Consider the following 16,337-nt stretch of genomic DNA (forward strand, 5'->3'; position numbering starts at 1 on the left):
ATTTGCCGGGTTTACTAATTATACATGTTTTTTCGAGGTTCGTATGGATAGTAAACCAGGCAAATTGTAACAAACTCCTGTGATCTAGTAGTTCACCACTCATGCAAGGTAACAGGTCTGTTCGCTCCAAAACACATTCCCACCTGCACATATTGGTATCTGGTACCCCAAACTGATCCGGCCAAATGTCGATCCCTCCCACTTTGACCCAACCCCATAATAGATCAATAAATAAACTATTATACATTATTGTACATGTATATAGCAAATCCGGGTCCGTTTGCACCCATTCACGTCCTTGTTCAATCACAGTCGCCTCCTTTCACTTTCAGTGCTCTAGCTAGAAATCAAAACATTTGCAAAAGGGGCAGGGTGCCAGTGGAGGGCAGGGCACTTTTTATGATAAGAAAAGGCACTGCTCATTTTTTTGTCTACGTTTCTGTGTGTATCACGAGTTTGTGTAGTTATGAATGATATAGTACATCTTCATCAACATATTATTATGTTTTTACAGTTTAACTTCACTCTACCCATTATAAAAGAATTTTTTTTTTTATATATAGGAATTATAGCTTTTAATGCATCATATGATCTGAATCTGAGAGCATTACTAATTTAACAATGTTTAGAACATGGATTGCTAAAAGTATAATTATCAAGTAGAAATTGCAATATATATTTTTGAATATGTTCAACATGTTCAAAGACAGTTAATATCTTTAAGGTAACATTATTATGTTATTATATATTCAATTGGTAATTTATTCCTTTTTTTGATACTAGATAATATTTTAAGAGCACAAATTTGTAATAAGCTAAAACAGGGGAAGTAACTCCAAAATCAATTTCCACCACGTTTGGGTTAATTAAAAACTGTGCTTGTCGCTAACAAGTTCAGATGGAAGGCATTTCTGTAAAGGCATAGTTTTATTTTGATGACTTAAATTCAATTCTAAAGTCATGAAAGTCTTCACTTATCTAGCTCTTCCATTGTGACTTGGAGATCGAAAATGCCGACCCAAGCTAAATACACTCGCTGACACATTCATCAAAAGTATGACAAAAAGATACATTGTCCTAATTAAATTACCTAGTTATTAACACCTTTGAAGTCTTTATCATTGAATTTGTAATTGAGTGTTATGACATGATTAACCTGGGGGCAATCACACAGGTGTCATATATGTAATTAACTTGGAGATCAGAAATCCATATAACAAAATTTTACCAAGATAATTTTGGAAAAAGACGTCAGGGCAAAAGGGCGCGGATGAAGGCACCCAGGGCGCGGCGCCCTTCTATTTTGGGCTAGCGAGACCACTGACTTTCACACCCTACACGTTTGCACCAAAAGTCTGTTTGCACCCTACACATTCGCGTCCAAGTTTTATCGGTTTTGTTTTTCAAACTTGTATATGCTAAGCAATTTAAAATTGTTTATACTGAATCTTTTTAAAATTTGTAAGGAAGGTATGAGTGAATATTTTCTCTAATTTCCAGAGTTGTTGTCCAAACTTTGTTATCAATTTTTGGCAAGTGTATTCCTATAAGAATATTTGTTGCCATTGTCTCAAAATAAAGAGAGACAACGTTGTTTTTTTTGGTTAAAATCTCAATATTGTTTTGGATAGTGTATTGTTAAAAAAAGATTAATCATTGTTTCTAAATAAAGTGAGATTCTGTCAATGAGTTTTTATTTATGTTGAATAAATCTTAATCATTTTTGGTTAGTGTATTGCTAAAATTTATAAAGAATAAAAAAAATAGAAATTTTAAGAGTTAGAAATCAACATCAACTCTGCCGTAACCAATGTCCTGACCGATGAAAAATGCTTACCATATAACTTTTTTGTTAGCATTTTTCTTATTGGTCAGGAGTCAGGACATAAGTGTAACCCCAATTTTTAACAAACATTTTTTTTGTTTACAAAGAATACCATTGGGCATTGGTAAGTGATCAGGGTACTGTGATAATAAATCTGCTATTTTAATTTGTTCATCAACTAACTTAGGGTATGGTTATTTTTCAGATTCTCTACATCTCGCCAGACTTTAACATGGATACAAGACTCGTTTTTTACCAGGTAAGTACTGTGGATTCATTTGTTTTCATGGATTGGAAAACTCATTTTTCATTGAACGTTTAAATTGGTGGTCTGTATTTAATGAATGGTTATTATCTATTTTGAATTTATTGAACCATAAAACTAATTTTTGACTCTTCACATTGAATAATCCGTGATATAAAATCAAAATAAATTATTGCCATTCATTATAAATAAATTTCTATCAAAACTAAGGCTCAAAGAACTTTTTATATTATTTATATTAACAATAACAACGTACCCACATGTTGGCGTACGAATACACAACGTCAAAGTGGGCGTGTCGCCATCAAAATTGACAATATTGAAAATAAAACTAATAATTTTAACCAATCAGAAGACAGTAAAAACACAAAATTTATTTATTTACCCATGAAATCCATGAAAATTGGTATACATCAAATAATAATGATTCCACAGTATTACTGTCAGACAGTAACACATGTAAGTTTAGAAAAACAGTGATATGCTGCAAGAACTTATGAACTTATGATCAGAACAATCAAAATACCCTACAGCTTACATGGGTTTAGTCATTTTAACCTGGTTCTATGAACTATGTCTTAAACACACAAGAAAATAAGATACAAGAAATCGGAACATCATAAATTCTCACATCAAGAGCAGGTAGATTAATTGTATGAGTTTCCACAAAATAGAAAAAGAAAACTATTTTATTAAAGCACATATTGATACAGTCATGACAGTTTGTGAGTTTTATTTGTAATCTTATAGAGCACTGGTGTTAATTTAAAAAAAACTTATGACTTGATTGTAATTAAATAAATTAATTATACTGAATTGTTCATGACTTACAATTATCTTAGTCTTAATTTTTTTTGTGAAACCAACTCCATTTTTTCTATGTGAATTATTATCTTCAGTGAAGTACATGTAGCAATGAAGTGAAAATAACATTATTTTGATTATTTGACAGGCAGTATTATTTCTTTTTCAGTCTGTTAAGTGGAAGGATTCTATCACTGAAAGATGAGACTGGTGCAGTAAGTATTAACATATTATTCTATTGATACCAATAAACATGATATAGGCTTAAATTCTGCTTATATAAAAATAAGATGTGGTATGATTGCTAATGAGACAACAATCCACCAAAGTTCAAATGAAGTGGATGTATCTGTACAGCCTTCAACAATGTGAAAACCCATATATACCAGTTAAAAAATCATTAAAATGACAGATTCAACCAAATTTGCACAGATTCTTCACATAAACATGAAGCTGTGCATCTACTATATTAATTTTGTGTTTTCCAGGTGCAGGATTTTCCCATTGCGTTGAAGACTCAATTTTATTCCATAACAAACTTTTCTACTTCAATTATTTTCAGACAACAGAGGAAACACAGGAAACCCTCATTTTGTTCATAAAAAAATTGCAGATCAGATACACAATATTTTGAAATATAAATAAAGAAAAAGATGCATTGGCTATACAGTAAATATTATGTTATCTTCTAATTATATAAATTAATGATTGACAAATGTTTGATATTTTGTAGATATTTATTGACAGAGATCCCAAGCTGTTTTCTGTCATTTTAAATTTTCTTCGGAGTAAAGATGTGGATTTAAGGTAAGTACATGTGAACACTTTCTTTGCTCCACAGTTTGAAAACATAGAAACTTCAGTAGAAATATAAAATAGACATGGTTTTTATATTATTTTATCTTAGAAATCAATGAAGACTTAAAAAAAATAGTGATATGACTTTGCACATTTTGCATTAAATAAATGGACTTTATATGCTTTATAGTTTGTTTAAAAAATTTGCCTGACCTAATGTTATTATTTTTTTTTTTAACTTATTTTAACGGGAAAAAAAGAGATGTTCAGTTTACATCAATGAGACAGCAACCTGACATAACACATAATCTATCGGTGTTTCAAATATATTATAAATCACAACAATTGGCCTCCTTTTATTATTTCCATGGAGGTAAATAAGAATAACTTAAAAATAATACAATTATAATAATTAGTCTATTAATTATTTGAATGTAGACAGACCTCATGTAAATTCATATGCTTACTGTTATATATATTTTTGTTCCAGTGGTATAAGTTTATCTGCACTGAAGCATGAAGCGGAGTATTTTGGAATAACACCGTTAGGTAAGTTTGAATATTATATGAATGAAGACTTGAAATCCTACTCATGAATCATGTGACAGAGTATTTTGAATCCTACACTTGAGTCATGTGACAAGTCATTTTGAAATCCTAAACTAGTGGCAGCAGTTTTAAATCTTAGACAATAGACAAAATAACAAGATATAATTTTGGAGAGAAAAATACGCTTTAAGGTGAGCTTAAAATATCCAAAGCTAAATCATATAACAAAAGCATAATATTGAAAACAAAACCTATACAGCATAGTCAGCTATGAAAGACACAGAAATGACAAACGACAATTCAAAAAAGAAAACTGACGGCCTTACTTGTGTACAAAATAATGAATGAAAAAAACAAATATGTAACACAACAACAAATGACAACCACTTAATTACAGGTTCCTGACTTAGGACAGACACATACAGAATGTATAATATACATTCCTGTTGGATAAGTTTGAAACTCATTAAATTCCCATTTCCACATCTAACTTACATGTACCCTCACATGAAAAAACGCTACAAAAATGAAAAAAAATATTGATGGATAATTTGATAATCTCAAAATTTTGCTTTTATCTTCAAATGGAAGTCACAAAATGTTTGTTTAAGTAGTTACACATTTATACCTAACATAAGTATTCAATGCTCAAAAGCTGTAATTTAATTTTACATACAGACCTATTTGTTTCATTAAAAGTTTGAATATTTATATATTATTTTATTTGACAGTCAGAAGATTAGTTCTTTGTGAAGATTTGGAGCATTCATCATGTGGAGATGTATTATTTCATGGATCCTTAGGTCCTCCATGTAAGTACACTATTATTACATGGATCATATCAATGATATGCAGTTGAATAAGCATTGGTACATTTCATTGTTGGTGATAGAGATTTTTTCGCTACCCCCCACCCACCCACTTTTCAGTCATGGTCAATTAACTCTGAAAAGATGTGGTGTGATTGCCCAGACAACTTTCCACCACAAACCCAAAACACAGCAGTAATAACTATAGGTCACCATATGTCCTTTGATAATGAGCAAAGCCATACTGCATAGTTACACAAATGTAGCTATAAAAGGTGCCAGAAAACAATTCAAACAGAATACTAACGACCTGATTTAAGTACAGTTTGCATGTATTAGTTTGTGATTAGGTCAGTTTAAGAGTATTGCAAATTCAGAAATTATTGTGTGCATTTATTATTGCGATTTTGTCATTTTTGACTAAAATGTGATTTTAATTTTTGCAATATTGAGAAAAATCCTGTTTAGTTCATATGAAATATTTCAAAATGGGGTTTAAATTATTGCAAATATAACCTTGTCACATTTTTCACAATAATTAAAACATCACAATAATTTCTGAATTTACAGTAATCATTACTGGTACAGACAAGACAAGACAAGACAAATACTTTATTAGTACATGTAGTTCCAAAATATTTGCTATGCAGATGTACTAGCATTTATACAATTCATTTTCATGAAGATTAAACAAAAATGTTTTGTTAAGTAATTTTTTTTGGTATGACTTCAGATTAAAGTAATAACTTATGCTTATATATATATACTTTAAAAAAAAATGTGTATATGATTTTTGTTGTTCATTTGTACTACTTAAACCAATACATCCTTGTAGATAATTACCTTTTGTAATTACAGGCCCACCTGTGCCAGAGATTTTAGAGAAGAAACCAGTTAGTCAATCAACAAGTAATATAACCAGATCTCCACAACATACAACACAGGCTCATGCAAGGTAAGGGAGGTCTGAGGTCAATCAACAAGTAATATAACCAGATCTCCTTAACATACAACATAGGCTCATGTAGGGTAAGGGAGGTCAAGGTCAAACATGTAATATAACCAGATCTCCACAACATATAACACAGGCTCATGCAAGGTTAGTGAGGTCAAGGTCAAACATGTAATATAACCAGGTCTCCACAACATACAACACAGGCTCATGCAAGGTAAGGGAGGTCAAAGGTCAATCAACAAGTAATATAACCAGATCTCCACAACACACAACACAGGCTCATGCAAGGTAAGTGAGGTCAGAGGTCAATCAACAAGTAATATAACCAGATCTCCACAACACACAACACAGGCTCATGTAAGGTAAGTGAGATCAGAGGTCAATCAACAAGTAATATAACCAGATCTCCACAACATACAACACAGGCTCATGTAAGGTAAGTGAGGTCAGAGGTCAATCAACAAGTAATATAACCAGATCTCCACAACATACAACACAGGCTCTTTCAAGGTAAGTAAGGTCAAAGGTCAGTCAACAAGTAATATAACAAGATCTCCCCAACATACAAGAAGGGCTCATGCAAGGTGAGTGAGGTCAGAGGTCAATCAACAAGTAATATTACCAGATCTCCACAACATACAGCACAGGCTCTTTCAAGGTAAGTAAGGTCAAAGGTCAGTCAACAAGTAATATAACAAGATCTCCCCAACATACAAGAAGGGCTCATGCAAGGTGAGTGAGGTCAGAGGTCAATCCACAAGTAATATAACTAGGTCTCCCCAACATACAACACAGGCTCAAAGTGCAAGGTAAGCGAGGTCAGAGGTCAATCAACAATTTATATCACCACCAATTAACACATGCTAATGCAAGGAAAGATGGGTCAAAGGTCAATCACTAAATAATAAACAAATCAGTACACCATACAACACTGGGTTATACAAAGTAATTGGTGTTAAGAGGACGATACTATCTGTAAAGGTTTGCAGATCTCAATAGAATATAGCACAGGGTCTTCTAAGTTTAATGGGGTTACTACTGGAAGATCTCTTCAGCATAAATGAGGTTGGAATTGTGATGTTAATTTTGATGCCATGTGATACGTTTGATTGGAGCGTGCAACATCCTGTTCACATCAGAGAAACATTTTCAGTCTCCTCCAGGATTATCAAATTTTCAATTGAAAAAATTACATTAACAAATTAGTACCACAGACATGTCGATTTGGATTGATTGTTTAATTGATATTTAAGGTGGTATAGGAGTCTAGAATAAAAAATGAGAGAATTTGTTTATACTTTGCTAAAACGTAGTATCTTTTGATATATGTTCAAAAATAAAATAAAAATGATAGGTCACCGTGCATTTTCTCAAACTACAGGTTGTGACAAAATGACACATTTTGTATGGATTATACAGGAAAAAACACCATACTGTGATTAGAAACTAAACTAAAACAACCAAAAACAATCTACACTTGTAAAAATATTAATATTTATAAGTTATATTCTTATAAACTTGTTCTTTTAACTGGCGTACTAAATTATAATCCTGGTACCTTTGATAACTATTTACATTATATATCTGCATTCCTGCATCAAATTTTGCTAATTTGTTAGAAAATCTGGACCTTACTAATTTGTTAGAAAATCTGGACCTTAGGTTATCTGTTTTTTACAATCCAAGATGGGGAAAGACACCCTTACCACCTTAAAGGAAATGTGTTTAACCTTGCAGCCAGTTTGAAATGAAGTAGGTAGTTCTAAAGGCTTCAACTATTTCATATAACTGTCAGGTGTTGAAATAAAAATAGAAAGATGGGGAAATGATCACCGATGAGACAAACATCCACCAGAGACCAAATGATGCTGATGCATGTTAATTTTTGGAGTGTGCCACGTGCTAAGATGGCATTTAGAAAGAAAAAACAATCAATCAGTCATTATCAATTGAACAATAAACAGTAAACATTTAATTATTGTAGGAGCCAATCCATGCATATAAACCAAGCTCCCCCCAGACAAGATGCTGCTACCAGAGTTACTTCATGTTTTGGATGTGTAGAATCAAGAACGTCATTTCGTAATGTGCAAGTAGACAAACACAGGTCTGATGTTTTAGGTAAGATAATTATACATTATTACTATGCACAATACTGAAATTCATAATGCATATCCGTTATTATATAAATATACATCTGAACATGTAACAATTTTGCGATAAATGATAACTTGTATTAAAACTCTGTAAAAAGAACAAAGATTTGACATTGTTAGGCTAAATTTGAGACAAAGTATATATAATAAATTTACACCTGAAAAAACAAAACAATATTTTGAACTTTGACATCTAAAACCAAAGTTTATACTTTGCAATCATACCACATCTTCTTATATCTATTTATATTCAGATGTTATAACTGGATGATATTTTCTATCAATAAACAAATTCACTTTATTTTTCAGGATATCTGAATCCACTGAAAGTAACCATGGTCCAAGGCCATCATAATTGGATTTGTATTTCATATCCACATTTTGTTTGTTGTTTCAGGTAAATCAACAAATCTGTTTAATACTTTAGGGTGATAAAATTGTATAACATGTATTTAGAAAGATGATATTTAAGACGGAGATGAATAAAATGAAAAAAACAAATGTTTTGTCAGAAATAGAACTTCCTTTGAGTTTAATTTAAGCGTTAAATTTTTGGGAATCATTCAATAATTCCGGAATTTCTCTCAAACGTGTCTCCATGTCTCTGTTTCCCAAAATTGTTACCACATCAAAACATTTTGGCATGAAAAATCAATGTAACGTTAATTTATATATTATAGTACAATTGTACATGCATCACCTTGCAAAATGATTTTTATGAAAAAAATTAATGAAAAAATATAATTCTTTGTAGAATGAAGGATTCAACAGGGTGGCATCATATATGGAGTAGTCCTTACATGGAGAATGCTGTGGATAGAGTGGCATTAAATGCTAAGGTTGTGGCACAGAATCAAGAGAATACAAACAAAATGGTGGCAGCTTCCATGGGAAGTTTTGTTCAACTGTGGTTAATCATGGATGACGGCAGTAGCAGAGAAATAGGTAACATAGATGATAGAACAGGTCTTTTATTTGAATTGTTTTACATTAAGATTGTTGAAGGCCGTACGGTGACATACAGTTGTTAATTTCTGTGTCATTCGGTCTCTTGTGGAGAGTTGTCTAATTTGCAATCATACCACATCTTTTTTATATTAGTTGAGGACTAGGAATTTTTGTCAAATGTTAGGACTCCTTAGTTTTCCCCTACTATACAGAGTAAAATATTTTGCCCTATAACACCCATTTTATATTTCTAAGAAGACTTCAATAGCTAATAAAGTCTGATTCATTTTTTTCCTACAATTTTTTTTTAAATTAAATATTTCGAAAAGAGTTCCATAACCTTTCAATATTTTTAGCTATTCTGACTTATAGTATAAATTATAAACTCTAGATTATTTTAATATCACCCAAGTATATCCTGAAGTCAATCCTGGACTCTTTTAAGCTGACCATACAGTATGGGCTTTGTTCATTGTTCAATGCCGAATAGTGACCTTTAGTCACTTACATCCAAGTCCTTTGGTTTCCTTTGGATACTTGTCAAAAATAAAATTGAGAAAGGAAATGGCGAATGTGTCAAAGCGACAACAACCCGACCATAGAGCAGACAACAAGGATGTTTGATATTTTTTTTTATTTCCGATACCTTTCTAACAGCTGAAAGTTTTAAGTTAAAATACTGTTACTTGAAATCTTATTTTCCTTAAGTGTTTACTGAATATTTATGGTTAGAAAGGGAAATGGAGTTCCTTTGCTAAAATCTCATCAAGGGTGAAAACCCTAAGATGTGATGCAGCCAAGAAACTTCCTTAGAGTTGAGAGACTATTGATAATCTTAAAAAAAAATTCTAGGCCGTGAGGTTAGCTTATGATGTCATCATATTCTCACTGTACTTAAAAATAAGAATTATCACATATAAATATCTATGCAAAATTGAAGAAAAAAGCAAATAAATTGCTCGAGAAAATAATCTTGTTTACAATAATGATATTTATACATTTTTTTTGTAGGAATGTTTGATTTGAGTGTATCGGTAGACTCTTTGTTCTTTATTGGAAGTCAGCTCGTGGCATTGAGTCAGTTTGGTAAAATAGGGGTGTGGCATTCCATGACTCAGCATTGGCAGGTTAGTAATATAGAGTTGTCTGACAGCAAGGGACATAACTCTTTGTTCTTTATTGGTAGTCAGCTCGTGTCATTGAGTCAGTTTGGTAAAATAGGGGTGTGGCATTCCATGACTCAGCATTGGCAGATTAGTATTATAGAGGAGACTGACAGCAAGGGACATAACTCATTACAATTACTTGTACATTTGTGTCAACATTTATTATTCTAAGATTTTTAAAAAGCAACACAGACTATTTCATCGTTTGTTTCTCATGAATGCTTGAAAATTGTTGACCAAACAGAATACATGTATTACAAACACATTACTGATTAATAAAGTTATCTCCTTAAAAAGGTCAGCTCTAATATCATTCTGACATTTGATTTACTGTAAATTCAGAAATCATTGAATGCATTTATTTGTTATTTTGTCATTTAAGACTAAAATGCAATTTTAATTTTGGAGATATTGAGAAAAATTATGTTTAGTTCATATAAAAAATTTCAAATTATTGAGATTATAAACCTGTTGCATTTTTCACAATAATAAAAACATTGCAATAATTTTTGAAATTACAGTAGTCTGTGTTTGAATAATGTATAGTGGGTTGACACCTTAATTATGCCTGTTACCTTGTGTATTAGCATGTCAAAAATCGGGCTCAGGAAGTTGGTCAAGTACATACACTTTTATATCACGTTTACATGTTATCGTCAACTATATGCGTACACTAGTTGCAGCTGCACTTTTAAACACTAAGCATGTGATAATTCAAATGAGGTGAAGTTATTGTAAATCTGTACAAGGTTAATATCATACTGTTTATTAGCAATAGTGTTGATATAAAAGGTTATTCACAACTTTTGTACAATTGAATGAAAAATTGAAAACATTGCTGTACGAATTATATGAAAACATTTAACCAAAAGTAGAATAATAAATAAAAACTCAGCTGGTTCGAATTCCCAAAATTACCATCCTTGCTTATTAATTTTCTGTATATTTTCTAGATACAAGATGTGATACCCATTACCAGTTATGATACAGCAGGCTCATTCCTTCTGTTAGGTTGTCAGAATGGATCTATCTATTATATTGGTAAGTCTTAGAATTAGCCACACAAATTTATCTGCTAGTTAAATTTCACTCTACTGATAATAAACGAGCTTGCAATATTCCATCGGGTACCAACAAGTACTGACCTTCCAGGATTTGATTCATTTAGAACCTGTACTTAATTTTGAATATCTGAATTTTTTCCTTTTTTTCTGTACTGCAAGAATAATTCTTTCTTATGGAAAATGTGCTTTTAGTCCATTAAAACATTATTTTAATTTTATAAAAAAAAAGTTTTTATTTCCCACAGATATGCAGAAATTTCCCTTGAGAATGAAAGATAATGATTTACTAGTAACAGAGCTATACAAGGATCCTTCAGAAGACATGGTTACAGCTCTCAGTGTTTACCTAACACCGAAAACAAGTAAGTGAAAATCGATAGTATTCTCAGTACTAAGGATGTTCTACAAAAATTATAAAAAAGATAATGACTGAATTTTTGGTTTATCTCAGACCAAAAACTTATAAGTTTGATGAGCCATCAGTACTACCAGTGCTTTCATTGATGTACAAGTAGTAGTGTCTACACGTATGTATATCTTGTTAGTGTGTTGAGGGACTAGTAATATCCCAGAGTATGTATATCTTGTTAGTGTGTTGAGGGACTAGTAATATCCCAGAGTATGTATATCTTGTTAGTGTGTTGAGGGACTAGTAATATCCCAGAGTATGTATATCTTGTTAGTGTGTTGAGGGACTAGTAATATCCCAGAGTATGTATATCTTGTTAGTGTGTTGAGGGACTAGTAATATCCCAGAGTATGTATATCTTGTTAGTGTGTTGAGGGACTAGTAATATCCCAGAGTATGTATATCTTGTTAGTGTGTTGAGGGACTAGTAATATCCCAGAGTATGTATATCTTGTTAGTGTGTTGAGGGACTAGTAATATCCCAGAGTATGTATATCTTGTTAGTGTGTTGAGGGACTAGTAATATCCCAGAGTATGTATATCTTGTTAGTGTGTTGAGGGACTAGTAATATCCCAGAGTATGTATATCTTGTTAGTGTGTTGAGGGACTAGTAATATCAGTCTGCTGATTAATGTGCAAATATTAATCAGTTCAGTTTTTCAGACTCTCTAAACATGTGATTTTGACAAAGGATAAGTTCTGCCATTACTTTTATTGTGGTATATATATTAATCAAATGTTAAGACAGTGTCTGCACTTTTGGTTTGCTTAGACTAAAGCTGTAGTTAGGCAACAAAAGTATAAGAAAAGATATGTTATATGCAGTAAAAAAAATAAACTTTGTGGTACAAATGTATATAGATGAACCTACTGTTTAAATTAATCAGTACAGTATGATGAGTAATCTATGTTATTTTATTTGATTTACTTTATATAACAATTAATCAAAGTTGATGGTGATTTTACGGTTCTGTAAGCTCTTTGATTTGATTTACAATTCTAAAATCTAGATTCGTTATGTAGGGTGAGTAATTCAGTGCTTTTGATTGAAATTTTACCTCGACACCAAGATTTGTAAGGAGGATGAATAACCAGTTCTGTCCTAGCTTCTAGAGCATTACTGTTTGAAGACTGATTTCTCTTAAAAACGTCAACTAATGACCTTAAGATCTTAACATTTTGTATTTTAGGTTTGAGTGGTAACTGGATAGAGATAGCATATGGTACCAGTTCAGGGACTGTTAGAGTTATAGTCCAACATCCAGAGACTGTGGGTCATGGACCTCAGTTGTTCCAGACATTTACAGTACATAGAAGTCCAGTCACTAAAGTCATGTTGTCAGAAAAACACCTTGTATCAGGTACAGTTGTAATTTAGAAAGTGTTTAATGCAGTTTAAGAAGAAGAAAGATAGAGTATTGTGGGTTTATTATTATTTGTGGGGAACATATTTTTAAAAGTGGATTCCTTTGGTTTCAGTGAACTACAAATTGAAGTCTTTAACAATGTTAAGAATTCCCATAGACTTGAATGTAGAATTCTCTATACCGGTACTACAAAATCAAGTATCTTATTTCAATTCATGATATTGTATCAAATGGTGCAGAAAAGATTTTTATACAAAATACAGAATTTCATGTCATCAATATAAAACAGAAGGGGTCATTTTCTATCCTTTGGGCAAACAAAACAACATGTGAAACATTCTTTGCCTTTTTTGATGCATGTTTCATTACAATATTTTATTTCAAGATAACAAATTACATTTCAAATTAAACAAATGCTCTGAACAATGTGGAGTATGTGTCAGTGAGTTCACATTCAAAAGACAGTAGTGAATCCAGAACTATTCATAAAAGGGGGGGCCACTGACTGACCTAAGGGGGCTCTCTAGTCATGCTTCAGTGATTCCTTATATAATCAACCAAATTTTTCCCACGAAGGCCAGCCCCCCAGGCCCCCCTGGATCCGCCTAGGAAAGAAATCTAGAGTTCAACATATAGTCTTCGTTCACAGAGACTAAACTTGTCAAAGCTCTTTTTTTTTTAAAAACAATCAAACATCAAATTTAAATTGCAAAAATCATTGTAAGATATGACATAAGAAAACCACTAATGTCATAATTGTATTTTATATTTTAGTACAACATACGCCTAATTCTGATGAGGCTCTTGACTTGCAATTTGTGACTCTATTGTCATAACTGGGTTGTATATTTCAGTATGTAGTGAATACAATCACGTGAGAACTTGGAGTGTAACCAGATTTAGAGGAATGCGTTTTGTGACTCTATTGTAATAATTATGTTGTATATTTCAGTATGTAGTGAATACAATCACGTGAGAACTTGGAGTGTAACCAGATTTAGAGGAATGATATCTACACAGCCTGGGTCTACACCATTAGCATCCTTTAAGATCGTATCATTGGACGAAGTAGAGGAACAAGCTAGCTCTTCTACAGGAAATGACTTTGGTAACAAAAATATATCCATTTATTTTTTCACATTTTATTTTTATAAAGGATAGATGTATTTCATGTCAATGAGACAGCTACCCAAAAACAACAAACAAGTTACAACCCACAAAAAATAATGATGTACCAGATGTATTTTCTTTTGGTGTATATGAGAGTTTGCTCAGGCTATCCTAATCAGGTTTAAGGATTCATTTACTTAAAATCGTTTTGTTAATATATTGACAGTTGAAAATGTGCAAGTAATAATAGTTAATAATAACAAGAATTCAGAACTGATTTAGAGTAATCCCACTTGAGTCATTTTGAAGGCTTTTAATTTGAAATGTTGCTCTCATACATAAAAAAATGTTTGTGTGACAAAAATGAAAATTAGCAACCAGTTTCTTGTTGATTGGATTGTATCTAAGGACCAAAAATATAATGTGCAAGGCGTAATTGAATGAAAATGTACATTTGTCAAAAGTGATAGTGAGGTCTTCTTTAAACATAATGCATGCTCTTATGCACAAGAAATGTAATTTTGCTGACTAAAAAATTTCTCTTTTAGGACCTTACGGGGAACAAGATGATCAACAAGTGTTTATACAGAAAACTGTTCCAGAAACAGATAAATTGTTTATAAGGCTATCTTCTAATGGTCAGAGGTATGTGGTCATAAAAACTGATTAAATATGTATTTCTATTTTCCAATGGCCCATGTTTTGTTGTCATGAAAACAGATAAATTATTGTAAGGCTACTTTCTAATGGTCTATGATATGTTGGTATACAAACAGATAAAATTTATTTAGATTATCTTCTGATGATCAAATGTTAAGTGCCATAGAAACATTTAATAATAAAAGTAAAAAAAATGATAATCTTAATATTAGATTAATATTGTGATAGAAAAGGTTAATTCAGCTGAATGTTTTAATCAATTACTAGGAGTAAAGAGAAATCAAGCTTTTCAATGACACAATCAGTATTTGTTAAACTGCTATATCTCCAATAAAATTATTACTGTAAATTGTGTGGTTCAAATTTCTTGAAATATTTACATTTTTGTCAACAGCTCAAAGTTAATATTTTTTCAAAATTTTATGAGAATTGAACAAGCCAAATATATTCTAGTCAAAGTATTGGGGACCTCCTTATCAGGATCTGAGATACTGAGATGACCTAAATACAGATATTCTGTTTTGTATTAATTTGTAAGACCCTCTAAAGATATACAGTATTTTTTAATAGCATCTTTCATTGTCATGAAAACATTTCAATCTATATTTACGTTTAGGGGCCAGCTGAAGGACGCCTCCGGGTGCAGAAATTTCTCGCTGCATTGAAGACCTGTTGGTGACCTTCTGCTGTTGTCTGTTTTTTGGTAGGGTTGTTGTCTCTTTGGCACATTCCCCATTTCCATTCTCAATTTTACATAATTTTTTCAGAGTGTGTGTGATATCTTCTGTGGATAATAGCAGTATAGCAGCATTTTGTGTACATGAGTGTGAGGGATCTAATAGAATGGGTTCCAGACCAAGAAGATATATATTTACTGGTCATACAAATGGTACAATACAGGTAAATACAAAATATTAAGAATTTATTACTGTAGATTAATTTATTTTGATGGGTATCAATTTTCGTGAATTGCTGAAAACTTACATATTTGTGGATATTTGATTTCGTTGTTTTGCCAATCCCTGCATACAAAACCTATTGGAAATATGTTATTCATTGAACATTTGAATTCATGGTCTGCCTGTTCCCATGAAACACACGAAAATTGGTATCCAACGAATAATAATGAATCCACAGTAAGACTAATGTTCTATCCTCCAAGCAAAGCTGACCTTTAATGAATTTTATTTTCTTTTTTTGGTTCCTTTATAGCTCGAAATGTTTCACAGAAAAGTAATTTTTGAACAACACAAATGTTATGTATTTATAACAAGGATATATGTGTTGCCTTTCTACAAATAAACAATTTGTAACAATCAGAAAAATATGTCCTTTTACTTGTGTCATCAAGGGCAAAAACACGTCTATTAACCTATCCACCTGAGTAGACAATCCATCTGTTTGTCTGTCCACAAGAATCTGGGTAGAAAACTTCCATAAACTGTTTCTTG

The 16,337-nt window shown here is 31.8% G+C and overlaps 2 protein-coding genes across 3 annotated transcripts in view; both read left to right on the top strand.

Moving 5' to 3' along the window:
- The window catches only part of LOC139515660 (uncharacterized), a 207,419-nt gene that overhangs the window by 147,760 nt on the left and 43,322 nt on the right, over positions 1-16,337 (top strand). The window lies entirely within an intron of this gene.
- Positions 1-16,337, top strand: part of LOC139515650 (BTB/POZ domain-containing protein KCTD3-like) — a 28,334-nt gene that overhangs the window by 8,958 nt on the left and 3,039 nt on the right. For both annotated transcript variants that reach the window (XR_011662821.1, XM_071305276.1), the window contains exons 2-17: positions 2,031-2,084; positions 3,064-3,109; positions 3,628-3,701; positions 4,183-4,241; positions 4,973-5,053; positions 5,909-6,005; positions 7,990-8,126; positions 8,471-8,558; positions 8,916-9,106; positions 10,121-10,236; positions 11,229-11,316; positions 11,585-11,701; positions 12,940-13,110; positions 14,069-14,224; positions 14,775-14,871; positions 15,654-15,786. Coding sequence is in view for 1 of the 2 variants with exons in the window: in XM_071305276.1 (XP_071161377.1) it covers positions 2,031-2,084; positions 3,064-3,109; positions 3,628-3,701; positions 4,183-4,241; positions 4,973-5,053; positions 5,909-6,005; positions 7,990-8,126; positions 8,471-8,558; positions 8,916-9,106; positions 10,121-10,236; positions 11,229-11,316; positions 11,585-11,701; positions 12,940-13,110; positions 14,069-14,224; positions 14,775-14,871; positions 15,654-15,786 (1,705 nt within the window). In the remaining variant the exon portion in view is untranslated. The remainder of the gene's footprint in view (positions 1-2,030; positions 2,085-3,063; positions 3,110-3,627; positions 3,702-4,182; positions 4,242-4,972; positions 5,054-5,908; positions 6,006-7,989; positions 8,127-8,470; positions 8,559-8,915; positions 9,107-10,120; positions 10,237-11,228; positions 11,317-11,584; positions 11,702-12,939; positions 13,111-14,068; positions 14,225-14,774; positions 14,872-15,653; positions 15,787-16,337) is intronic.

The sequence above is a fragment of the Mytilus edulis genome, chromosome 3 (genome assembly GCF_963676685.1).
Source record: "Mytilus edulis chromosome 3, xbMytEdul2.2, whole genome shotgun sequence".
In the NCBI taxonomy this organism is placed as follows: Eukaryota; Metazoa; Mollusca; class Bivalvia; order Mytilida; family Mytilidae; genus Mytilus; species Mytilus edulis.